Source organism: Callospermophilus lateralis, chromosome 4, assembly GCF_048772815.1.
Source record: "Callospermophilus lateralis isolate mCalLat2 chromosome 4, mCalLat2.hap1, whole genome shotgun sequence".
Taxonomy (NCBI): Eukaryota; Metazoa; Chordata; class Mammalia; order Rodentia; family Sciuridae; genus Callospermophilus; species Callospermophilus lateralis.
Genome location: NC_135308.1, coordinates 163,607,689 through 163,632,344, shown reverse-complemented (window position 1 = coordinate 163,632,344; position 24,656 = coordinate 163,607,689). Strand labels below are relative to the sequence as shown.

The 24,656-nt window shown below is 43.1% G+C and overlaps 1 protein-coding gene across 1 annotated transcript in view; it reads right to left on the bottom strand.

Moving 5' to 3' along the window:
* Positions 1-24,656, bottom strand: part of Atxn10 (ataxin 10) — a 142,089-nt gene that overhangs the window by 75,645 nt on the left and 41,788 nt on the right. Inside the window, exons 5-7 of the mRNA XM_076855475.1 lie at positions 22,094-22,252; positions 9,935-10,015; positions 2,912-3,077 (exon numbers count right to left, since the gene is read on the bottom strand). Of these exons, the coding sequence (XP_076711590.1) occupies positions 2,912-3,077; positions 9,935-10,015; positions 22,094-22,252 (406 nt within the window). The remainder of the gene's footprint in view (positions 1-2,911; positions 3,078-9,934; positions 10,016-22,093; positions 22,253-24,656) is intronic.

Sequence of the window (24,656 nt, the reverse complement as noted above, 5' to 3'; positions counted from 1 at the left end):
CAAAGATATATACTTTTATTACAAGTAAGTGACAAATCAAGTTAAAGAACATCATATGCAATTATGTGAAAAAGGAAATAAAAAGCATGTAGTTGTGTGTATATACAACAAATATCTTTAGGGGAAAAAAAACAGAAATACATGCAAATAGCTCTATAAAAAACAGGGGCTAGGCAAAAGAAAGGAAACTTCTTAACTTTGCTCTAGCTTAAATAATTTTTCACAACAGAGATAATAGTATTTGCATAATGCAATAATTTAAGCCCTTATCAAAATGAAATAAAACAACACTATTTTTACTTATTCCACTAATATACATTAAATGCCAACTGTGTTAAATGGTTTAATATGGAGTTGCAAGAGCTAAGAATGAAAACCCTACAAACTAAGAATAATTCTCACCACATACAGATGTAAGGAAATATGAAGTTAAAAGAAATGTTTTTTGAGCATTCAGAGGAAAGGCAAGGCTCATGAGCAGTAAACAAGATGTGGGAAACTAAATCCCAGATCTTACAGATTAAGCATTCTGGAGCTGACAAGACGTATCCAACCTGGAAACAAGAGCAGGCGCATTGACATGAGAACCCAAGACGAATTCTATAAAAGAACACGTGCACAAAACTTCGGGTTCTATGGCCAGGTATATAAGTTAAAAAACAAAACACAATTAATATGACCCTTCTCACTCTCACTTTCCAGCCACTGCATTATGAGAACTTTATTGACTACCTCATCTGCAAGAGTGCCACCAATGTGTGAGCATGGGCTTTGCTGAGAGGGGAGAGAAGTGAGCCCTGGGTGTAGCTCTCACTGACTTTTGTGCACAGATGCCTCCGCCACAGGTGACTTCCAGCCAGCCACGGACACCTAGCTCAAATCCTCGGTGTGTGGTACCCAACTCAGAAGCTGGTGCAGGACAGGCCAACTACACTGGGAACTATTTTAAACACACACATGGGGTCTTCTTAAGAACTACTGTGGCATTTACTTTATTTATTTACTTTTGCATCTATCTTGAAGTACAGCGAGTGTGCATTAATCTGCACGAGTCATGAGTGTGCAGACTGATGCACTTCTTATCTCAGCTTTTCCTACTCCATTAACATATAATTTCTCCCACCTTAGAGAAACAACTATTTAAGCGGAAAACACAAATTTTCCTTAAAAAAAAAAAAAACCACTAAGTAACTCCGTACTAGAGTACTGAAATGCTTTCAACACAAGTCCTGGGAATGGACCAAAGCTGTGACTTAACAAGTGCAGTGTTATGTCTTCCTGTCTCCTAGAGAAATTTTTAAAACTTTTTGAAGCACAGCTCACGGCTCCTCCTGCTGGAAACAGGGAAATCTATCCCCAGAAAGCAAATGCAAAGAGTGAGAAAGGACCTCCCTCTTCTCTACCACAGGAAAGGTCAGTGAGCCAGAACCTGATCGGGTGACCTAGCAGAGAAGACCCACAGCAGAGTGGCTTTGAGCCAAAGCACGGGCACAGAAACCCGCTCTCGTGCAGAACAGTCACCGTCACGGCGGCACCGACCACAAGAGCTAAGGGCTTTGCACCGCTGCACACAGCACTCTGGGATGGCTGTGCCACGTCTGTGCTCTGTGCTCCCCACTGGCAGTGGTGGGGGTCCTCTCTGGATTCCAATTCCTCCACCTACTTGTCTGCCTGCTGCCAGCATCAGTCACTCCACTCCACTGGCCCATTCCAATCAGCACACAACAGACTTACCATGTTTTTTTCAAGTATGTTCAAACTCAAATCAACTCTACTAAGGTATAACTCAGATGCAATAAATCTCACCCTCAAATGCACAGCAGTGTGTGCACTTCCATTACCCAAAAAGTCCTCTCCTATCCCTCTGCCTTTGGCTTCAGCCCTGGTGGCACGAAGGTCTGGTCTGCTCCAGTCTCACAGAAGGGGAGCCCGATGCCTGATCTCTGGCCCACTGCATATGGAGTCCTCCCTGAGACAGTAGCAGAGAGCATTCCTTTTGTCTACTGAGCAGATTTCCAGAAAAAGAACAATTCCAACATTACCTCGAAAGGGAAGGAGGAATAGGTACATATAAAGAGAGACTCTCCAGCGAAGAGGCAGGAACAGAAGTGACGCCAGCTAGGCCTGTGCCCTCCACAGAGACCAGGCCCAGTGCTCAAGGGTAGGCTGGAGGGAAGAAAGCCACCTGGAGTGGCCAAGAGGGGCAGCAGGTGGTACAACTGGAAAGCTCCCACAATAGCTAGGAGAAGTGAATTTTCTAGAAGGTAGAAAATAGTTATAGATACCAAAAGGTTTGAAAGGTATATACTGCATACCTAGCAACTGCACTGCAAGGATCTCCCAGGTTAGTAATGTCAGTTAGTGATGTGAAAACTGTAAGGACATCTAAGACAGCACCATTTACCATAAGTACAAGTAACTAGCAAACCTATACGTCCACCTACAGGCAAGTGGTCAAATAAATTATGGGAAATTCTTTACCTGGAATGTTTGTAATGACATGTTTAAAAGATATTCACAATGTACTACTCCTTATTTATTCAGCAAATATTTGCTAAGTGCCCACTATGGACATTCAGTACCATGACGATGACCCACCTCCTACCCTCACGAAGCTGCCATTCAGAAGAAAGTCAACTCAAAAGCTGGTGGCAGAACAACTCCACCGACATGTCCACCTAGGAATACATGGATCTGACGTTATCTGCCCTGAAAAATGTGCAGGCCACTTTGAAAGTCACTGACTCTGCCAGCAGGAACAAGGGCACTGCCTTCCCTCATGTGCATTTTTTAAGTACCCCAGCATAAGGCACAGGACTCAAGGCCATCCTTCCAAGCTTCTCAGAGTGAGTTCTCCCAGAAGAGTGACTGGGTCGGAAAGCCTGCTTACTGCCTCACCCGAGGCACTTACCTCGTCCTCAGTGTGCTGCTCAGAGGTCAGCTTCAGCACAGTCCTGCACTGATCCACAAAGGAGCTTGCAATCAACTCAGCGTGGCGCAGAAACACTGGCACATCATCCTTGGTCAACGGCTCGTCTCCCACCAGCTTGGCTATCATGAGGTCGAGCAGCGTGACCCTGTGAACATAAAATAGCTCTACCAAAACTGTAGCACACCAGAAACACCTACACAGACAACTTTAAGGTGATATTTCTATTATAAATTCCTTACTTTATTATAATGTCTAGGAAAATTTTATGAATAAAAGGTAATCTTCATTCACTACCTATTTTTCAAAATTTTGATTTCTCTGCTATAATTTGGCTATGGAAGCAAGAGTAACGCACCTTTCATACCTGTCACTACGTGGTCAGTTTGAGCTCTGTGAACACAGCAACAAGAACAGCAGCCAGGTGGAGGGGTTGACATTTATCCGTTACTTAGAGTTAAGACAGGCATTCTACACACAGGATCTCATTGGATCCTCACAGAAAGCCCAAGGAGGCAGGTCCTGTCATTCAGCTCATACCAAAGGTGTGCAAAGGTGCAAAGGTTCGGTGAGGTCACCTAACCCGCGCAGAGTCACCTCTTTGAGGAGCTGAGTCAGGACCCCCGCAGCCAGTGGCCCATGCTTTCCCCACTCGCTTCATGGTCTTCCTTGAGAGGCCAGCTTTCTTCTGCGTTTAATTATTTTTGTTTACCAAAACACAATTCTGAAGGCCAACCTATGCCACTTTTATATCAATAATTAAATAATCAAACAATGATCTCCACTGAATAATCAATGATCTTAGGAAAAATTAATAGCCAACAGGCAAATCTATCCACATAGATCAAAAAAGACCTTGGATGAAAATCACATTTTTTTTAATGTTTTATTTTTTTTTAGTTTTCGGCAGACACAACATCTTTGTTTGTATATGGTGCTGAGGATTGAACCCGGGCCGCTCGCGTGCCAGGCGAGCGCACTACCGCTTCAGCCAAATCCCCAGCCCCAAAAATCACATTTTGATTTGGGATTATATGCATAATCCTCATTTATTTTTAAACCAAAAAGAGAATGAGCACCCAAAATGTTTAGTAAATGCGCGGAAATGTACTTTAGTGAACATTCCTTACCAAGAGTAACACAAATTGTTTACTACTTCAAGTAAAATAGAGCCAACATGGTCAAAACAGGAAAAAAATCACTTATAGACCAGAATGTTCAAAACTCCCTCTAGGGTTGGGTTGTGGCTAAGTGGTACAGCGCTTGCCTTGCACGTGTGAGACACTGGGTTCAATTCTTAGCACCGCATATTAATAAATGAATAAAATAAAGGTCCATCAACATCTTAAAAAAAAAAAAAAACTCCCCCTAATCACAGCTTTCTTATAGCAACTACTAATAAAAATTAAAACAAGCAAACACATAGTCCCTCTCTTGAGATAATGCCAAGATGCTTCTGCTCTCCCCTGTTCATATATAATCTTAAAAACAATGGCCATCCTTGGGCCATAAGGCCAGACCAACCCCAACCCACACAGGAGGACGGCCAGGCATTTTGGTCCGTAGTTGTCTTTTTGTGATGCCTCCCCACACCCTGTTTGGCATCAGATTAATGCTGGCTGTGCAGAATGAGTTGATTTTGTTTTTATTTATTTTTTGGTCAAGTTTGTGAAGAACTGGTGTTAGTATTTGCTTGGTAGAAATTACCAGCAACCCACTCAGCTTGGCCCCAACGCTCCCTGTCCTTGGGTCCCGGGCTATCCCACAGCCCCAGGACTCAAGTTTCCACAGGGCTCTCTGGACACGGAGGGGCCCCACCCACAACTCCCCTCAGTTGCTGGCAGAGTTCACAGCTTGCTCCCTTGCTCCGTTGCACTCCCACATAAAGCAAGCACAGTGGCGGCAGGGGTCTGTCCAGGGTATTCAGCAGCACTCGATAAATGTTCGTTGAATGAACAAAAAAACTCTGTGACCAAAACAAAACTCAGCCTTGACCTCCCACTCAGTGCTCTCTCCCACTGCTCTCTTGAGAATATCTTCTATGGCACAAAGAACAGTTTTCAGTATTCTCCAAACACACCCAAGGATTCCACCTGTTCTTGCTGTGCCATTTCTGCCAATGGAGAGGGCCCTCTTGTTGGCACAGAACTGGCAGGACCTTGGAGGATCTGAGCGCACCTCTCACAAGGTCCACTTGCCGCAGAAGCCTTGAGGGACCGCTGTACCCAACCCGGGCTCCTCGCCCACCCTGGCCCCTCCGCAGACATGTCTTCCAATATGGTTAACAACTCTCTCACTTTGCGGCTCACTTTTCCCACAGTCGTCTCCAACAGTTCACTGAGAGGCTGCATGGCCGGAGGCTGGGCATATTCCCCCTGACATCTCCTTCAAGAACACAGGACAGAGCCTGTTCATACTAGGCATTCAACATAACTCACTGAAGTAAATCAAGTAACACAATTTTGTTTTCATTAAAACCACGGGGTGAGGGGGTACCTGAGGTTGTGCTCAGTGGCAGAGAACTCACCTAGCACGGGGGAGGCACTGGGTTCAATCTTCAGCACCACATAAAGATAAATAAACAAAGGTACTGTGTCCATCTTTAACTAAAAAATACTTTTTTAAAAAACCCATAGAGGGGTTTGGTGCCTGTGTCTTTCCTTTACCCCTGGTCTTTTCCTTTTGCGTGTCCTTCTGCATTTAGACCCTACTGTCTTCAACCTTATGTGATCACATATATTCACAAAAAAATTTGCTAGTATGATACATTGCTCCCGTGAGTACATATGTAATTTATAAGGCACGAGAAACAAAGGTACCAATCTTTTTTTTTTTTTTTAAAGAGTGAGAGAGAGTGAGAAAGAGGGAGAGAGAGAGAGAATTTTAATATTTATTTTTCAGTATCTGGCGGACACAACATCTTTGTCTGTATGTGGTGCTGAGGATCGAACCCGGGTGGCACGCATGCCAGGCGAGCGCGCTACCGCTTGAGCCACATCTCCAGCCCCCCAAAGGTACCAATCTTGAGCAGAAAACTTCTGTTTGCTGCTTTTAGAAGAGTCTTGCTGAGGTTGCCATCTGGTGAAGCCCCACTGCCACAGGTGTGAACTATAAAGCCCACGCCATTAAAATCCAATCTCAGTAACACTGAGGCTCTACATCCATTCTTCGCTCACTCACTGAACCAACAGGCAGCAGTGGATCGACTGACCGTGACACCCAAAGGGTCACACTTGCCATGTGGGTGTTAGCGAAGTACGTGGACTGATGGACATTCAGGAGAAATAAACCCTAGGAGAGAAAGGTCATCTTCTCTTAAAAATGTTAAAAGTAAGTGATTTATAGGTCCTTACCCTGTGTGCTGATGAGTGTTTTAAATTCCTCACTATAACATGAATGTCATCTGACCACGTGGACTTCCCTGAGGCAGCATCATGCTAAGGTTACTGACAGGGACTGGAGTCCAAACAGCTACATGAAGCCTAGGCTGCCGCCTGTCCCCTGCAAGCTGGTGCAGTCACATAGGACTCCTCCCCAGTGCCCACATCAACTAGGCAGGTACAGCAGCAGTACAAACCTTCTAGGGTGGATGAGAGTTTTATTAACATCTGTCAAGTGCTTAGAAAAATCCCTGACCCGGGCTGGGATTATAGCTCAGCAGCAGAGCGCTTGCCTCGCACATATGAGGCCCTGGGTTCGATCCTCAGCACCACATAAAAATAAATAAAATAAATAAAGATGAAGGAAGGAAGGAAGGAAGGAAGGAAGGAAGGAAGGAAGGAAGGAGAGGGAGGGAGGGAGGGAGGGAGGGAGGGAGGAGGAAGGAAGGAAGGAAGGAAGGAAGGAAGGAAGGAACATCCCTGACCTACGTTAACAAGCACTATATACAAATGTAAGGGAAAAGTATAAATGTTTTCAAGGGTAATGTATTCATAGAAAAAGCAGTTACTACGCAATAGCACAAAAGACAGAACAAAAATGAACTGGTTCTTACAGTGACCTTTCTTACATTTAGAATGTGATCAACTAAATGTTAAATTTCTGATTAAACCACATATTTGCATATAAAATAAGCATTTTGGGGAAGACCAAGATCTAATTCTAGAATATCACTTTAAATTCTCATTATTCCTAAAAGTGCTGTAACTTATTGTCTGGGGCCCAAGAATAGCAGATCCTTCCCCCAACTTCCATCCTGAAGCAACCCAGATGTGCCTCCTCTGAGTCCCAACCTTTCCTGCCCTGGGCACAAAGGAATACATGGACAGAGACAAAATCTCTGCTGCCTCCCTAAGACCAAGAGCTACAAACCTGTTTTTAACTCCAGAACGATAATATCATTACCACCTACATACGAAATGCTACAAAACAGCAGCACCCCTTTCTTGATATCAGATGCCGGGTAACTGTGGTGCCTCGGCATTCAGAACACACAGAAACTCACGGAATCTCCACAGGGACAATCCATCAGGCAACAACATGCTTTGACTTAATAGGTTTTTTTTTTTTTAATATATATATATACATTTTTAGCTGTAGTTGGACACAGTATCTTCATTTTATTTTATTTTATGTGGTGCTGAGGATCGAACCCAGGGCTTCGCACGTACTAGGCAAGCAATCTACCACTGAGCCACAATCCCAGCCCCTTAATAGGTTTTTTGACCAATAAAAAAAATTCACATGACATACTTCCCACATCTGTAATTTAACTAGAAACTATGTGTCTATTAAGACTCAATCTAGGCATTAAAACTTACTCAATTTCTGATAATGATAAATATGGGTAGTGATCTGACATTTTCTTGCCTTATTCATCAGGCTAGTCTTACACACCCTTGACTGTCACTTTAGTGGACAACTATAAAATGACAGCTAGTCACCAGATAAGGATGTGCCCACCAATGGATGAGTGACAAACAAAACACAGTGTGTGCATCAAGGACATCACAAAAGCAACTAAGGCTGTGGCAGGAAGGAAAGAATTTGTCAAGACACTGAGATGGTGCAGCTGATGCAACTCACTGACCGGTGTGAAACGGAAAGGTCAGGAGAAGGGCTGAGGAGGGGAGGTCTCCAGCTTGGCAAATGGTATCACATTAACCAGGCCACTAGATAAGCCTTTCGTGGAAGAGTAAAAACATTCATTCATTCACTCATGCCTTCAATGTAAAACAAAAAACAAAACAAAACAAAACAAAAAAAACAACCTTTTTTTGAGCACCTGCTATGTACCCAGAACTGACTGGACATGTGGCCACCAAAAAACAAGAGGAATCAAGACCTTGTTCTCAAGCACCAATGACCTAATGGCAGTGTGTGACGAGCAAGCAGTGACACAATGCCTGACAATGACATGATGAGATGGCAGCACACAGCTGGAAGAGAACACACTAGAGACTCAAGAGCAGAACCTGGCATGGACAAGGAAGCACCTGCTACAGGTGGGTGTTCCTTGAGTGACAACAACAAGTCATTAGTTTATCATCCTATTTAGTTCTGCAATGGATTACTTTAATAATATCATTTGGTCGGCACCATGGTACACACCTATAATCCTAGTGACTCAGGAGGATGAGGCAGGAGGATCACAAGTTCAAAGCCAGCCTCAGAAACTTAGTGAGGCCTTAAGCAACTTGGTGAGACCCTGTCTCAAAATAAAATATAAAAAGGGCTAGGAATGTGGCTCAGTGATTAAGTACACACACACACACACACACAAAAAAAAATGTGATACACATTTAAAGAACTATATATAAGTATATAAAATTTGGCAGGAACATGGAAGATAGAAATTTGAATATTAAACTACAATTAACTGCTGCATTCTCCTTATATTCAAGTGTTCCCTACTACAAAGCAATTAGCAAATATTAGTACTAAATATTATACATTTATTTTAGGTCAAAAACAATATAAATTATTATTTTTCTTCAATGAATGCATGTCTATGGTAGCAGTGGGGATGGGAGTACCAAATATACAAAACTGGTATTTAAACTGATTTTACAAGCATAAACTTTTCTTTTTTGTTGAAGACTTTTTACTTAGCAAAAACCTACAAACTGTGTAAAGCTTAAATATTGGAACATAAATACACAGTAATAATTCCAAAACCAATGCAACTATAAAGACTTTGTTTATGATTTTAAAAAGTTGTAAAATATTTAAGTTTTTGATCATTAGATCTGTGATTTCTGAAAACACTTTATTTTTCCTAAGGCAATACTTCTAATAAGACACATACTATTGGAACAGAAAATGTCCTGCAAATTATTTTCTTCAAACCTCTTATTTTACAAGTCAAGAAACTGAATCTGAACAAGGCGAAAAGTCCCCACTACAGTCATATGAAGGACTGCCATCACAAGGAGGCCTGAACCAAGGACTCAGCACCTGGTGCTACAGCAGCCAAGGGCCCCAGGCAGATACAATTTTCTTTTCATCTGAATTACTTATCAAAAACTATAAACCTAGGGGCTGGGTTGTAGCTCAGTGGCTGAGCACTTGCCTAGTATGTATAAGGCACTGGGTTCGATTCTCAGCACCACATATAAATAAATAAAATAAAACTCCATCGACAATTAAAACAAAAAACAAAACAAAAAAAAACTATAAACCTAGCAGAGCATATTCCACATAATCAGACCACGATATAAACAAATGAGCACATGTCAAATGCACATCTATATAATACACAGTTGCATAAATCACTATTATAAAATTAAGGCACAAGCATAACATTTTGTTCTTGAAGTGTTTTCTGTTTTTTTAAATATTCTTTTACTGCATAACGGCAACAACCTGAATCCTGCAATTCTACGTAAATCACTGCCTACTGTGGTCAAGCTATAATGTCAGCCAAGCAATTTAAAACCAGTACCAACACAGAAGCATGTACTTAGAGGTCTGTGCCAACCAGGAAACCACACAGCTTCTCAGTCCGGCAGCAGGATGCACCATATGGAATGCTAAATACTCAAACCACACTGGTTTTGGGGTTACCTTTCTTGATTGCTCAGTTTGGCATACATGGCTTGCACCAATTCCGGGCTTTTCAGAAAGTGATCCGTAATGATCAAGAACCTAAGGGAAAAGGGGGAAAGTTCAGTTACTAGAATAGTAAAACAGACTGGTCTTGTCGACTTTATAAGCACTTCCTTTCAGAGAACTCTATTCTGCTATAATCCCAAATGCTTCAGAAGGCTCACATTAACAGCTAAAAAAGGAAAAATACTCCTTAAACTACTGTCTCCAACTGAAAACTTTACTGAAATAATTCAAACTGATTGAACTAGAAGAAAGGGCTTACCACAGGTTTTATCTAAGCTGAGAAAGGAAAACTCTTGCTGTAAAAAATCATGAAATTTCACTACAAGCTCAGGAATAAACAGAAAGCATTTTGCATTGTTTCAGTCAAAAGCTTGGTGCTCTAAAACTAGAGAAACCGTCATGTTCTGCTTCTATCTAAAGATACGCCAACCCAGCAGGGATGCTTCCGCTTGGTCCTCCACCCTGAGGAGCTCAAGTCATCAGGAAGACTCCTTCACTGCCAAGGAGCAGACTCCTCTGAACTCGCGGACCAATTACGAAAGCCCCAGGCAAAGAATATAGGTATATTTCTTCAAAGTACCACTGTGACATCTAAAAAGATTGAATGGTATTATAAATTCTAGGTTGTATTTACCTGAGGGCATCTGAGGAAAAGATTTAAGAACTAAGGAATGCACTGTTTATGACCAAGGTTACAGTAAAAAGAGTTGCCTATAAAATATACTTTAAATACATTAGACTTTAATCACTTATTAACAAATAAAATAATACAGAAATGTCATGCAGTATGATACCCAAGTGAAGCATGCGGACTATCCAACACATCAGCTTTCAGGTAAAAACAGAATCCAGAGCTGGGCATATGGCTCGGATGGCCTAGCACACACAAGACTCAGGGTTCAATCCCTAGCACCACTAACAAAATAAACTAAAATATAAACAGGTACTATATTTCTTCTATAGCCTTTAAAGTGGCTGGTCACTTTGATGTACAATATTTCTAACAATAATTAATAATATTCAAAAATTTCACACAGTATTCTCTGCAGCACTCTGTGATCAGCACTTATATCAACTAGGACACAAAGCTGCATCAACAGGAATCCATGCACTCAAAGCCAGGCTCGCCACAAGACCCAGATCCTAAAGCCCATTCATCATTCACTCACTTGGAAATCAAAACATTTTCCTATAAGAACATTCATTCAAAAACACAATACTCTAAGTACTACTAGGCTAGGGCTACATCACAAGCCTTACTTCCAAAAATATTCTCCAAACCATGCAGAAAGACCTACACACAGACAGACAATGACAGAAGAAAGTGTTAAGTGCCACAGGCAGGCACACAGGGTGGCTTACAGAAGCAGCAGTGGGTTGGGGAAGGAAGGGGAGAAGACCAGAGAAGGGGAAGAGGTGAATCCCTGGGAGAAGAGGGGCAAGTGGTCACATGAGAGGGGAACAAAGAGGACCTGGAAAAACAGCAAGAGGGTAAGAAGAGCAGTGAGCTCAGGGAGCACAGGCAGCAAAATGCCACTAGGGGCCCCAGAGAGAGGGGACCAGGAGGCCTAGGGGCACCAGGCTCTGCCTTCAGAAAGGTTTCCACTGGACAAGTCGCCTCAACGAAGGCCTGGGCAGATCAAGATGGAGGTGGCAGCCACACCTGCTCTCATGGAATCTGCAAGGAATGTCCTCTTTCTTCTTAACCAACTTTTGCAAGAATCCACTTCGACGCTTTTCTGCTTTCTATGTCACTAATTTCTGTCCTGTCTTTTATTCTTTCCTTCTCTTTTGTTCAGGGTTTACTGTGCTCTTCTTTTTCTCCCTTCAGAATGTACAACCTCAGATCTCTGATTCCAGACAAGTGAAACAAAGGAAGGCCTAGAATCAGTGACCTGAGGTCCTGCAAATTAGTAAGACAGGAAGTTATAAACTTTCCTAAACACCGTTTTTGCTTTTATCACACAAATTTTGATGCTTTTTTTTTTTTTTTTGTACCAGGGATTGAACCCAAGGGCACTTGCCACATCCCCAGTGCTATTTTGTATTTTATTAGTCACAGATCTCGCTAAGTTGCTTAGGACCTCACTAAATTGCTGAGGCTGGTTTTGTACTTGAGATCCTCCTGCCTCAGCCTCCCAAGCCACTGGGATTATAGGCATGGGCCACCAAGCCCAGCTCACAAATACCATTTTAAACCTCAGCAGGACTGGCAGATCCAAAACTATGTAAGACTGCTAACATTCTGTAAGCAATGATGTGGGAAAGAGAGCAAATGGGGCTGAGGCTTCCACAAAGGGAGGCTAGGAGGGGTTTTCAGAAACCTAAAAGCACTTCCCTTTGACCTGGCAGGTGTGCTCGTGCACTTGCCCCATGATCACACCTGCACACACGTAATGTGACCTGTAGGAACAGAGTGTTCACTGCAGCACCCCTGTGGTCATGGAAACTAGAGATGCCCATCAACAAAGAGACCAAGGGAAAGAAACCCTAGTACACTGGTCCAAGGGAAGAAGAAAAAAGTGAGAGGACTTTATATAACAATATGGAAGGACATCAAATATGTACCATGGGGACAGGAAAGAAGGAAGTGCTGACTGCTCAAGGGATGGTGAATGGCTGGGAGGGCAGAGAGGCATTGATATTTTGAACCACATGCATGCATTATCTATCCAGAAACTATATAATTTAAGCCATGTACAGGAAAAAGTAATCTCAGGCTCAGCTCTATTTCTTGAACTTCCTGCTGAGAGAAGGTGTTGGCACACACTGGGAGAAGCAGCATTCAGAGGAACCCGGCCCTGTGGATTCCAGGAGGCGATACAGAGATGCAGAGAACTCAGGAAGGTTAGTCTTCAGAGTCGCTACTTCTCGTCACACAGAGTTCAATCATTTCTCCAAGATAATTTAATAAAAAGTCTTTATTCACTTCCCAAGCCAGATACAGTAAATACCTCTCTGTCATAGCAACTCAGTGATACGATGATTCAGATCGTCCAAAGTCAAAGTCAAAATCTTATCACTAAAATGCAGTCTTCACTACTGCCTTGCAAGGATTACTGTACATAAGTCAGGTCACAGGTGAACCATGTAGTGCAGATGTCTTTTCCTCCTCCACAACCGCCTTCCCATCCTCCTTCCACTTCCAGGGCAAGGGCCTGTAGTGCAGAAGGCCTGCCCCGGATGAGGCATGCTCCCTGTGTGGCTTCTTAAGTCAGTGTTTCGGGGGAAGTTTTTTAAAATTGTAGCTATCTGTTATCTTCATACACATACAGGCATGCAATGTCAAAACTATACTCTTCATGTGATTTCACTGACTGAAAGAAGCTAGAAAATATTTTTTATATTTCACTGATTAAATGAAGAAGTTAAGTGATCCTGGACTTAGCTGTGTCTTTCTCTCCTGTGCTCGAGATCTCAGGAGTCTCAGCTGCAGCTCTTAACCTAGCAGTGTGCACAGAGCTTATGAGGCTGCTGCAGAAAACTACCTCCTTCCCCTGTTGAGAGTCAAATAACATTTTCACTGGGTTATATGTGAGCAGCATTAACAGAGAAAAACAGCAGTCTGGTTCAGTGATCATGCTTCTTCCACTAAAAAAAAAAAAACTGAGCCATAAGCTGGAAAAAAAAAAAAAAAAAAACCTAAATGAGCTAACACTAGGACACTAGGATTCCCAAAGGCTCCCCATGCAAGGTCCTGGGCAAAAGCACCACACACAAGCCCACCCCAGCCACCCTTCCTTCCAGGCCCTGTTCTTGGGGGAGGGCTGTGAACGCAGGAAGTGACGCTGGGCACAACACTTAACCAAGGCCTTTGCTTCTCCCACTGCTGGTATCAACATGTCAGAGTCTAACCCCAACAGAAAGGAAGAGAGATCAAACAGCAGGCAAGCCCTGAAGCAGCCGCAGGCAGTGAAGATGCAGCACCAGTCCACAAATAGCTTTAAGTCCTTAAAAAGTGTCCGCCACTTTGTTTTCTTGTCTCACATCCCTTTTTCCTTCTTTGAATAACAAGAATTTTTTTCTTTCAAGAATGAGCCCAAGGGGCTGGGTGTGGCTCCGGGGTAGAGCACTCGCCTAGCACATGTGAGGCACTGGGTTCTATCCGCAGCACCACAAAAAAATAAAATAAAGGTACTGTGTCCATCTATAACTAAAAAATAATTATTAAAAAAAAAGAAAAAATGAGCCCAAGCCTGGTGTCTGGAGCTGTTGGTCACACAGCCCGGCAGCCCCACCGTAGAGCGAGCAGAGGGCCCTTTTCTGCCAGAAAGAGGGCTGTGCAGGGATAATTCACTGGCACACCCAGTAGACATTCGCCTAGGTCACAACTCCTTGTTTTTTAATTCCCAAATTTCTCAATGTTCACTAGTCAATGTTTATGTAGGAAAACTTTTACTTATATCCTAAAGTAATACCTACAATATTCCACAATAGATGTATACACAGAAAGTCACAGGTTCCCTTCCCTATTCAGTTGGTGGAGAGTTCAAACTGCATGGAAGTTTTGAGAAGCACTTCTGGGATAACGGTGGCAAGAAGCAGCACGGCGTTTCTGAAAACCACACTAACCCATGGCAATGAGAAAGACAGAAACAGGGCACAGCCTGATACCTGACCCCAAATGATCCTCCGTCTATTGCTTACACAGGTGTTTGGGTTATACTTATTATTTTTTGTTTAAGAGAGAGAGAGAAAAAAATTTTTAATATTTATTTTTTAGTTTTCAGCGGACACAATCTTTATTTTATTTTTATGTGGTGTTGAGGATTGAACCCAGCGCCCCGCGCATGCCAGGAGAGTGCATTACCGCTTGAGCCACATCCCCAGCCCTATACTTATTAATTTAATTACTTAAACCTTTTTATTTTTAGATAATATAGATTCAAGAGAGAATCTAAGAAACACAAGAGACTGGAGGAACCCTCCACCTAGTTTCCCCCATAGTAACATTTTGTGAAGCTGCAGCGCATCCCAACCCAGACACCATGGCTGACACAATCCACAGGCCTGACAAGGCCTTCCAGTCTTATGTACTCCCACTGTGAATCTGTGTGTGTGTGAGGATGCGCACTTCTATGTGATCTTATCACTCGTGTTCACATCGCCACCGTGACAGTTAAGCTAACAGAGTGGTTCCACCACCCCAGGGACCCCTTGTGTGGCTCTTTCATAGTGATACCCCCCTACATCTTGGGCACCTTCCCCAACCCTGACAGCTGTCCCCAGCTTCTATGATGCTGACACCTCAGGAATGGTATGTAAGTGAAGAGACACTCCACTTGACCTCCTGGAGTTAGGTTTCTGTCTTTATCTGTTCTTTTGCTTTACTCAGCATAATTTCTGGAAGATTTTTCTCAAGTTACTGCTATGTCAATAATTTGTTCCTTTCTATTGCTAATATTCCAGTTTTGATTCTATTTTAAGAAACTGACTGGGGTTGGTTTTATAACATTCCCATTTTTAAAAAGAAAACAGGTTCTTAGTCACATTTTTGCACAAAATGATGTCCAAGAAAAGATTACTGATGTTGAGTAAAGACCCTCGGGGCATCTCTCCGAAGGCAATGACCACCAGGTAAGCCCAAAAGCAACTGTCGCCAACGGTGCCACCAGCTGCCTGGCCCTTCAGCAAACACTGCACACCAAAACTGGCCAAATGCCAGGGCAGCAACCTTTGCCCACAGGGCTGGGTGATACATACTTAGGCAAGCCAACAGTCTCTGTCACCAACACTTGGCTCCCCTGGCAGCAGAGAGCAGCCAAATACATGCGTGACCTAATGAACTTGGTTGGAAACGAGCAGTGTACTGCAGCTTGCTAGCGTATGTTCTAGGTGACCTGGGCAGGATGATGACCAAGAGACAAGCTCCAGGCTCTAGGGCCAGTCCTACATTCTAGCACCAAAACACAATAGCCAAGGAAACAATGCACAGAATGTGTGACTGTGTGTAGTGATGGAGACAGGAAATGAATGGATGAGAGGAAAGTAGAGAAACAGGTGGGGAGGGGACACGCTGACACACCACCCCCAACACAGGTCCCAGAGGCCTCTCGGGAGAAGGGGCAATGGAGGGGACCCTGGGGACCAGCCATGCACAGATCTACAGGGAGGTCGTTCCAAGCAGAAGGAACAGCAGGTTTAGAGGCTTGGGGGGCAACTAACTCGGGTGTTCAAGAGGGGTAAGAACGCCTGAGCGAACACATAAGCGCAGAAAGAGAATCAAGACGAGAAGGTGGGCCGCAGCAAGAGCAGGACCCTGCTTCTGGGTGAGGGCTCCTTGAAGCAAGGGAGTAGCAAGAGCGACAATAAATCGTTAAACAGTCCCTCTGGCTACTGTGAAGGAATCGGGGTGACGAGTGAAAGCGTTCTGGCACAAGAGAAGACGGCACCTGGATGTGTCGCAGCAGTGAAGGTGCAACATAAGCAAACTTGGAACTGGAAGACAGAGCACAGGAGTCTAAGTGGGCAGAAGACTCCAGACTCACAGGTCTGAACCTGGGTAGATCCTGGGTCTCGGCAAGTGGGCTCAGGGTCTCTACTAAAAACTGGTGGAACCACGCAGGTTTTAAGCGTCAGCAAGCAGAAGCTGGACTGCAGCCTTGACAGGTTTGAGACACTGACTTAAAGCATTTGCGAGGAAGCTGTAGGCATTCATCTGGAGCCTCGACAAGAGGCCACGCCCAGGAAACTCAATTTGGAGAGCATCAATTCAAAGGAGGTGTTTTAAGCTACAATACTAGATGAGATCATCCAGGAATGAGCCCTGATACAGACAAGTGGCCGAAGGACCAGCCAAGGGCCATCAACTGTGAGCAGATGCAAAGAATAGGAGCCAGGAAGGGAGGCAGAAAACAAAGCTGAGGACAAAGGCAGCAGAGAAGGAAGACGAGGCAAAGATGTGACAGGAGGGTCAGCCCCTGAACACACTGGGCCTGCAGCCAACGACTCTGTAGTCACATAAACCAACAAATACCCTTCTGTGCACATGCTAGCTGCACTCGCCTTCCATCACCATAACTACACCACAGTGCTCGTCACCTGCCAGAACACTACCTTGTCAGTATCCAAGTAAGAACACTGACGTTGCCTCAGGGACTTGCCCGTTTTAATGGACAAGTGAATGCCTCAAGAGCCTTGCAAGTGAGAACACACAGACGACAGAGAGCAAAAGGGCAAGAGGTCCCCAGTGCAGAAGGAAGGACAGCTAAACCTAAGCTGAAGTGGACAAAAACACAGGTACCTGAGGCATACCCAGGAGCAAAGGGGGCATCAGTCTGGAAATGAACCTTTCTCACACAAAAGAAGTTGACTACATAACCCAACACGGACAAAAAAGAACGCTCTACTCACAGCCACGTCACTTCTGTAAGAAATTGGATACAAGCTCAAAACAATGACCAAAGCTTATCCCAAAAGGCCAAGCTCGGTGCTCAGACCTGCTCTTGAGATGCAGACCTCTTCCTGAAGATCAGTAATTCCTGAGGCGGTATAAAGGGGCAAGCGTTCAAGCCTGGCACGCCTTTGATCTTTCTCTGCTGGGTGTTAGTTGTGCAACTTTGGTGTTGGGTCTCAGGGCTCTCTTGCACGTGGCGGCTGCATGGACAATGTGAAGCAGCCAGAGCAGCCTGGGTCAGCAGGCACGTCACCTTCTCTGCCTCCCAGTCCCACAGATTCACAGGGAGTCTTTTCTAACGTGCCAACACAAACTCACCATCAGATGAACTCAAAATAGAAGGCTTGGACTCATCTAGGGCTATCTAAGAGTATGAAAACATCCGTCACACCTACCAACAAAAGAAACAAACATTTTTAGAAAGACATTATCCCATTAACTCAAACCAAACAGACCCAAAGACTTCGTTGCCTACACTTTCCTGTGACTCCAGTACACCCGAACAAAAAGACCCAGAGTCACTGAAAACTTTCATTTGTCCCTTTCTAAGAAAAAAGAAGAAATGAAGAGATAATGAGCCCCTGAGTTCTAAGATCATGTGGTGTGATGCTCTTTGCCAGTCATCTCATAAGGCTAGGGTAAGAGGAGCAGAAGGTGGGCTTTCTCCAATTTTCAGGGAGTTAAAAAATAAAATAAATAAATAAATAAAAATTTTTAAAAATAAAATAAAAAATAAAAGACAGCTTCTGGAGCCTCTACGTAATCTGCAATCTCATCAGTTGCCAAACGCAGAGCTTCTCTCCCATCACACAGCAAGCACCCAGCGCAGGATGACAAAGGCTTGCTGACTACCATGCTGCCATCCTGTCTTCCATCTTATACCGTGACCTCTGATACCGTTTACCTTGGGCTGTTCTGAAGGGGACTTTATATTTGGCCATTATGACCCTGGCCCTTTATTCCATGCTGTTAAAATACACATCCAAGATACTTATCAAATAAAATGAAATTCAGCTACAGGAAATTTCCCTAAGTGAGCTGACTCAAGACTCATCCTGTCATGTTACATTTGCATGCTGAGGGACATTTTCCAATTCAAATACACCAAAATATTTTCATGTACTATCTTCTGTCTGTTTGCACATTGCAATTCAAATACAAATCAATGTTCAGAACATAAGTAATTTTAAATGTAGGTAAAATTTCAACAGAAGGATAATAGTTTCCACAAAAAGAGGCTAAAACTGAAAAGACTGAAGCCTCACATAAGAAGGAAAGTGGGATTAACAGGGGCCACCTGGAAGCAGTCCAGGCCCTGAAGAACTGACCAATGTGAGGAACACAACCTGAAAATCAGATCTGAAGTGAACAGGAGAAGATCATTAAACGTAAATGACAGAAGCACTGATAAGTTTTGTACTGGAAAAAAGGGTCAACTCCTCAAGACGATGTAACAATTACACACACACACACACACACACACACACACAACAAAGACGCCTAAAAATAACTGAAGCGAAACCTGAAAGAACTGAAGTGTAAGGACAAAAATTTACTTCTAATGATGTACAGGACCAGGCACAAGATCAACAAGGAAACAGGGACCTGAACGGCACCACACACCAACCAAACCCAGAGGTACCTACCTACAGCACACCCCTCGTCCCAAGTGCACAGGGAATACACTCCATGGAACAGCCTCAATGCCTTCAGAAAGAAGGAGACCATATAAAGCATGTGCTCCAACCACAATGGAGTGAAATTATAAGTCAATTTTAAAAAGGAGATTTAGGAAACACACAAACAAGTAAAAATTAAACATCAAACTCCTAGAATAACTAGTGGGTTCAAGGAAAAATCGCAGGGGAAATAAGAATATAACTTGAGATTGAGGCCACAAAAAGCACCACATTGCAAAACTAATGGTACTGAAGGACGGGAATGAAAGTGGTTCCTATGAGGAAGGTGACAGATCCTCAAAGAGAGGGAGACGGCAGAGCAGCAACCTAACTTCCAAGAGAAGTTAGTTTCCTAAGAAACTAACAAAGGAAGAGGAAAACAAATAAAGATATACAGCAAAAGAGAGGAAACAGAAAAATAGAGAACAATCAACAAAACGTGAAATTTATTGTCTGGAAAGACAAAAGCAAACAAACAAAAACCCTTTAGCTACAGTGACTAAGAAAGAAATAGAAGGCTTGAATTACTAAAATCAGGACCAAAGAGGGGGCTCCTACCAACCTTACATAAACAGATCCTAAGGAAATACTGTGACTAATCATGTGCCAACAAATTAGAAAGTCCAACAGACCGAGTTCTAGAAAGGCGCTAAGTACTAAAGCTGACCCAGGGAGGGGCAGATAATCTAAACAGACCTACAACAAATACAGAATGAATAAGCAACAAGACCTCCCTAAGACCGGACGCTCGCTGGTGTATTCTACCAAATAATTAAAGATTACCTCCAATCCTCCACAAACTTCACCAGAAAATAAATAAAAATAAAACTAACACATTCTGTAAAGCCAACATTAATCTGATGCCAAACCAGGAAAAAGGGAAAAATCACACACGAGAAAAGACAACTACAGACCAATATGCCACTTTATATAGATCTAAAAATCCTCAGCGAAACACAAACTAAGTCCATGTAAAAAGGACTATACACCATCAACAAGTGGGGTTTGTTCTAGGAATGCAAAGTTGGATTAAAATACAAAAATCAATCACGTGTATAAAACATTCATAAACTAAAAGACAAAGCCATAGAAAAAGACAAAACCATCATATCAACAGACACCAAAGAATTTGATAAAATGCACCACCCTTTAACCACTGAGAACATTCGACAAGACAAAAGTACCCAGGATGCCTGCTCCCACTCTGACGAAAGGCAGCCAGAAGCCCCCACGCTGCCATGGCTCTGTGGTAAAACCCAAAGCCAGGACTGACATGAACCACTCTGTCCACTCAGACTCAACACTGCACAGAATCTCCAGTAGGGGCACTCAGGTAAGGAAAGGGCAAAACTCCACTGATGTGTGAGGATAGGTTCCTAGACGCAGGAAACCCCCAAACACCACCAAAATCCTGTCATGACAACAAACAAGCTCGACAAGGCTTCAGGACACAAGACCAATGCACAAAATCAACTCTATTTCTTTCTCTACACAGCAGTGTTTTCTTATGCATCACTAAATACCACTGATGAAATCAAAAAAACAATCTATTAGCAATCGAATAAAATATTTAGAATAAATTTAAGTCATGCAAAACTCATACAATAAAAACTACAAAACATCACTGAACTTAAAGAAGGCTTAAATACATGGAAAACATCTCCTACTCATGGTTTGGAAAACTTAATCTAGTTAAGATTGCAATATTTTCAAAACTGATCTACATATTCATGCAAAATTCTAGCTATTTTTTTAACTGAAAAGATGATCCTAAAAAACACAGAAATGCAAAGGACCCAAAATAGGAAAAAAAAAATCTTGAAAAAGAACATCGTAGTTGGAAGACTCATACTTGCCAATTTCAAAACTTTATTAAGTGACAAAATCTACACAGTGTAGTCCTGGCTAAGAGAGAAAATAAACGGGAAACCAAAAAGAAAAAAAGCCTGGGTAGAGCCTCAGGGACCTACAGAACAAAACCAGAGGACCACCACTGTACAGGAAAGCTATTCCCCCGAAGCACATGGGGACCCCTAATGTGCCCAGACACCAGAGCTTCAACAGCAGCTCACCTGAGCCTTAGCTGAACGCCCTGTGCTGGTTCTGGACCAGGAGAATATGCAAGGCCTGAGGCCACCACCTAGGGCCCTGCCACATCCTCAGGTGGGCTGTGACTCTCATGAGACAGTCCTGCAGAGGTGTCACTCTAAACAGGGTTGACGCTTTCTTCCCTAGTCTCATCAAGCTGTGCCACAGCAGGACCCTGTCCAGTGACTCCCCTGCTATGGGCATCTCACAGTCACATGCCTGTCACCCACCCCTCTGGCTGCTTGCCTCTGTCCATTCAGGAACAAACTGTCTAAACCTACACATGGCTGTTGTCTCTTCATGTCTCTTCACTGGTCACCACAGTGGCCTGTGTGTGTAAATGGTGTGGAGTCCCCGAGGAAGAGAGACAAGAATGAATGTAGGGTTGAAAAATATTCAGATAATGGCTGGAAACGTCACAAACTTCATGAAAGACATAAACCTACAGATGCAAGAGGCTGAGTTAACCCCAAAAAGAACAAACCCAGAGAAATTTATACTAAGACATCATTATTAACTTCTAAAGACTAAGAAAAACTTTAAAAGCAACAGAGACAAGGCCTGCATTCTGTAGGGGACAAGGTGAGCCGCAGCTGAATCACTTACACAGGACAACCTCTGACTGCCCCGATCCATGCTGGGGCCTGATCTGGGTACTCCCAGTGCCTAGGCACTGCCTCCTCCACACCACAAGAATGCCCCACCACCACCTAGAAGACCTCCCCCGCCCGCCAATGCTTCCAGCCCAGCTCACACTGAGCGTCACCTGTTTCCCAAGTTTCCAGACTCTGCCCAAAAACTTTGGTAATTTTACTGACCATATGGTAACTCTGAACTTATGGTTTAATTATCATAGTTCAAATGTTTTTCTTAAAATCTCTGTGAGGAAAGTGATCTGTCAGGACGTCCTCATGCAAATAAATATCTTATTTCTAACAAGATACTTACGGCCACTCTGACTCAGGCTGCTTCTGATGAGCTTCAATGACATTAATTGCAATATTGAGGTTTTCTTCCAGTTCTTTCATCCTCTCAGGATTAAGAGATGTGAACAAAATCATTGAACAGTAGGCAACAATTTTTTTGTCTGGATGATTTAAGCAGGACCTTTCAAAAGAAGAAATGAGATTTTTTGTTCAATTTAGCAACAAGAAATTATTTTAACACAAGTAACAGTAAACCCATTAGTAAATTCAGTACATACTGTTATTTTTAGCAGTTGAAGAAGACTTATAATACTTTGGACTTTAAACATTAAAATAGTAATAATATAAAAATAGCAAATACAAAGTCAAATCACAATAAAAAGTTGCAGTTAACTCAGGACTCCAGAGCAAAAAGAAACTTCACACCTGATTAGAAAAGATAAAAATGGGCTGGGGATGTGGCTCAAGCGGTAGGGCGCTCGCCTGGCACCCTGGTTCGATCCTCAGCACCACAAACAAAAATGTTGTGTCTGCCGAAAACTAAAAAATAAATATTAAAATTCTCTCTCTCTCTCAAAAAAAAAAAAAAAAGATAAAAATGATCACATTTATAAAGCATTAGGACACGCATTCTTGTTAGAAAGAACACCCAACAGGCAAAAAGAGTTACCACAATGACCACAGGCACTGCCTGACCAGTCATGAGGGACAGCACATCTGAAGAACAGAAGGCAGTAGCAAGAAACGGAGCCTGGAGTCAGGAGCCCCAGACAACTGCCCGCTCATCAATCCAGCTCCCTTAGACTCTCAACTACCTGGGCTCAAGCACTAGGTGGTTGTTTGATTTTGTTGTTACTTTTCCATTTAAACTTCACAATAGCCTCCTGGAGGATTACAGAGAAACAATTTGTTGATTCCACTTGCCCAACAGTACAATGCCAGTGTCTGCCAAAACTAGAACTCAAATTTGGTTCTATCTGCCTCATAAGCACACAGTAAAGTCACATCACTTCTGTCAGTATGTTTTCTGATATAAAAAACAAAATAGGGGGCTAGGGCTGTGGCTAGGGCTCAATAGTAGAGCACTTGCCTAGCACATGCGAATTCAATCCTGGGTTCAATCTTCAGCACCACATAAAAATAAAGCGATTTTAAAAATGAAATAGAATATAAGGCCTCCTCCAACTATCTCCAGGGCTTTTGTGAGGATCAAATGAACTCATACAAAAGGACCATGAAAACTATTGATAGACCCTCCTCCTATTTCTCTACCATACTCTGGATTTATCCTGATTATTTTAGTTGCATTGTTATGTACTTGTCTGTTCCTTTATTTCCCCCACCAAAGCATGGAATCTGAAGGTAATAGATATATTTAAGTTGCCAGTCATTACCACTGTCATACTGTATGCATGTGCAAACGTGTAACAACGAATCCCACCATTTATGTACAATTATAATGCACGAATAAAAAATGGAAATAAGTTATCACAGTCATTTAGCTCAAAAGCTGGTTGGTATATATTAGGTGCCCAAAATGTCTTACAGGGAAAAATTCTCAAATATAAGTAAGTCTATTTCTGTAGCTTAGAGTGTTCTTTCGCCTAAGCTCAATTATTACTAATCATAACACACACACTTTTTCAACACCAACGTCTGCAGGAACTTGAGAGACAGACTCAGTGAGCTCAAATGAGTTGGAGTTCATCCATCCTGATATCACACTTTACAGCAAGCCCCAGACCTAAACCAGCAGGGAAGTAGCACAGAACTAGGGCAACAAGCCATTTACAGAGTGCAGGATTCAGACCCAGCCAGCCATTTACAGTCTCATCTATCCATACAGGGCCAGGACCACCTACCCCCAGGGCAGGTGCTGCAAGAATAGGAACAATACACAGGAAACACTCAGCTCAGAACATATAAATGACAGCTGCCCCTCTGCTCTTTACCCTGGGGCAGCCATGAGTCACCCCATGTGGCACTGTTGCCCTTCCGATAGCCTAGTCTGCCCTCCCCACAAACTGCAGTCCAGTGCTCCCAGTGCTCAACCCTCTGTGAACTAAAAGAGCTGGTTTTAAAAAACAGTCTATCTACAGGAAAAGACTCAGGAACCATTCTAAGTAAAAAGACTAATTGGCCACTTCTTACAGGGATAATCAGACTGGTCAGCCACATACTAAGTTAGCACATGGGCTGCTTATCCCCTTCTCATACAGACAGACTGAACTGACAGACAGACTGACTGCCATTTCTTACACTAAAAACAGGCTGGTCACTGCCTTTCACACTGATCACAGACTGGCCACTGGCTCTCCATGCTTCTCACACTAATGAGCAGACTGGCCACCATACCGTGCACTTCCCCTACCTACCAAAGCACACAGCACTGTGCTGTGCAGGAAAGCAAGGAAAGGCTAACTCACTGCCCACGCCTTGAGGCTTCAGGTTCAATTGTTGGTTTTTTTTTTTTTTTTTGGTCTTAACAAATTTCAGGTTCTTTAGCAATGTTACTTACTTGGCCCATGATTTGTATTTTCTTAACAGCAAATGAACTTAGTCGAGGGCACATGTGTGAGATCACG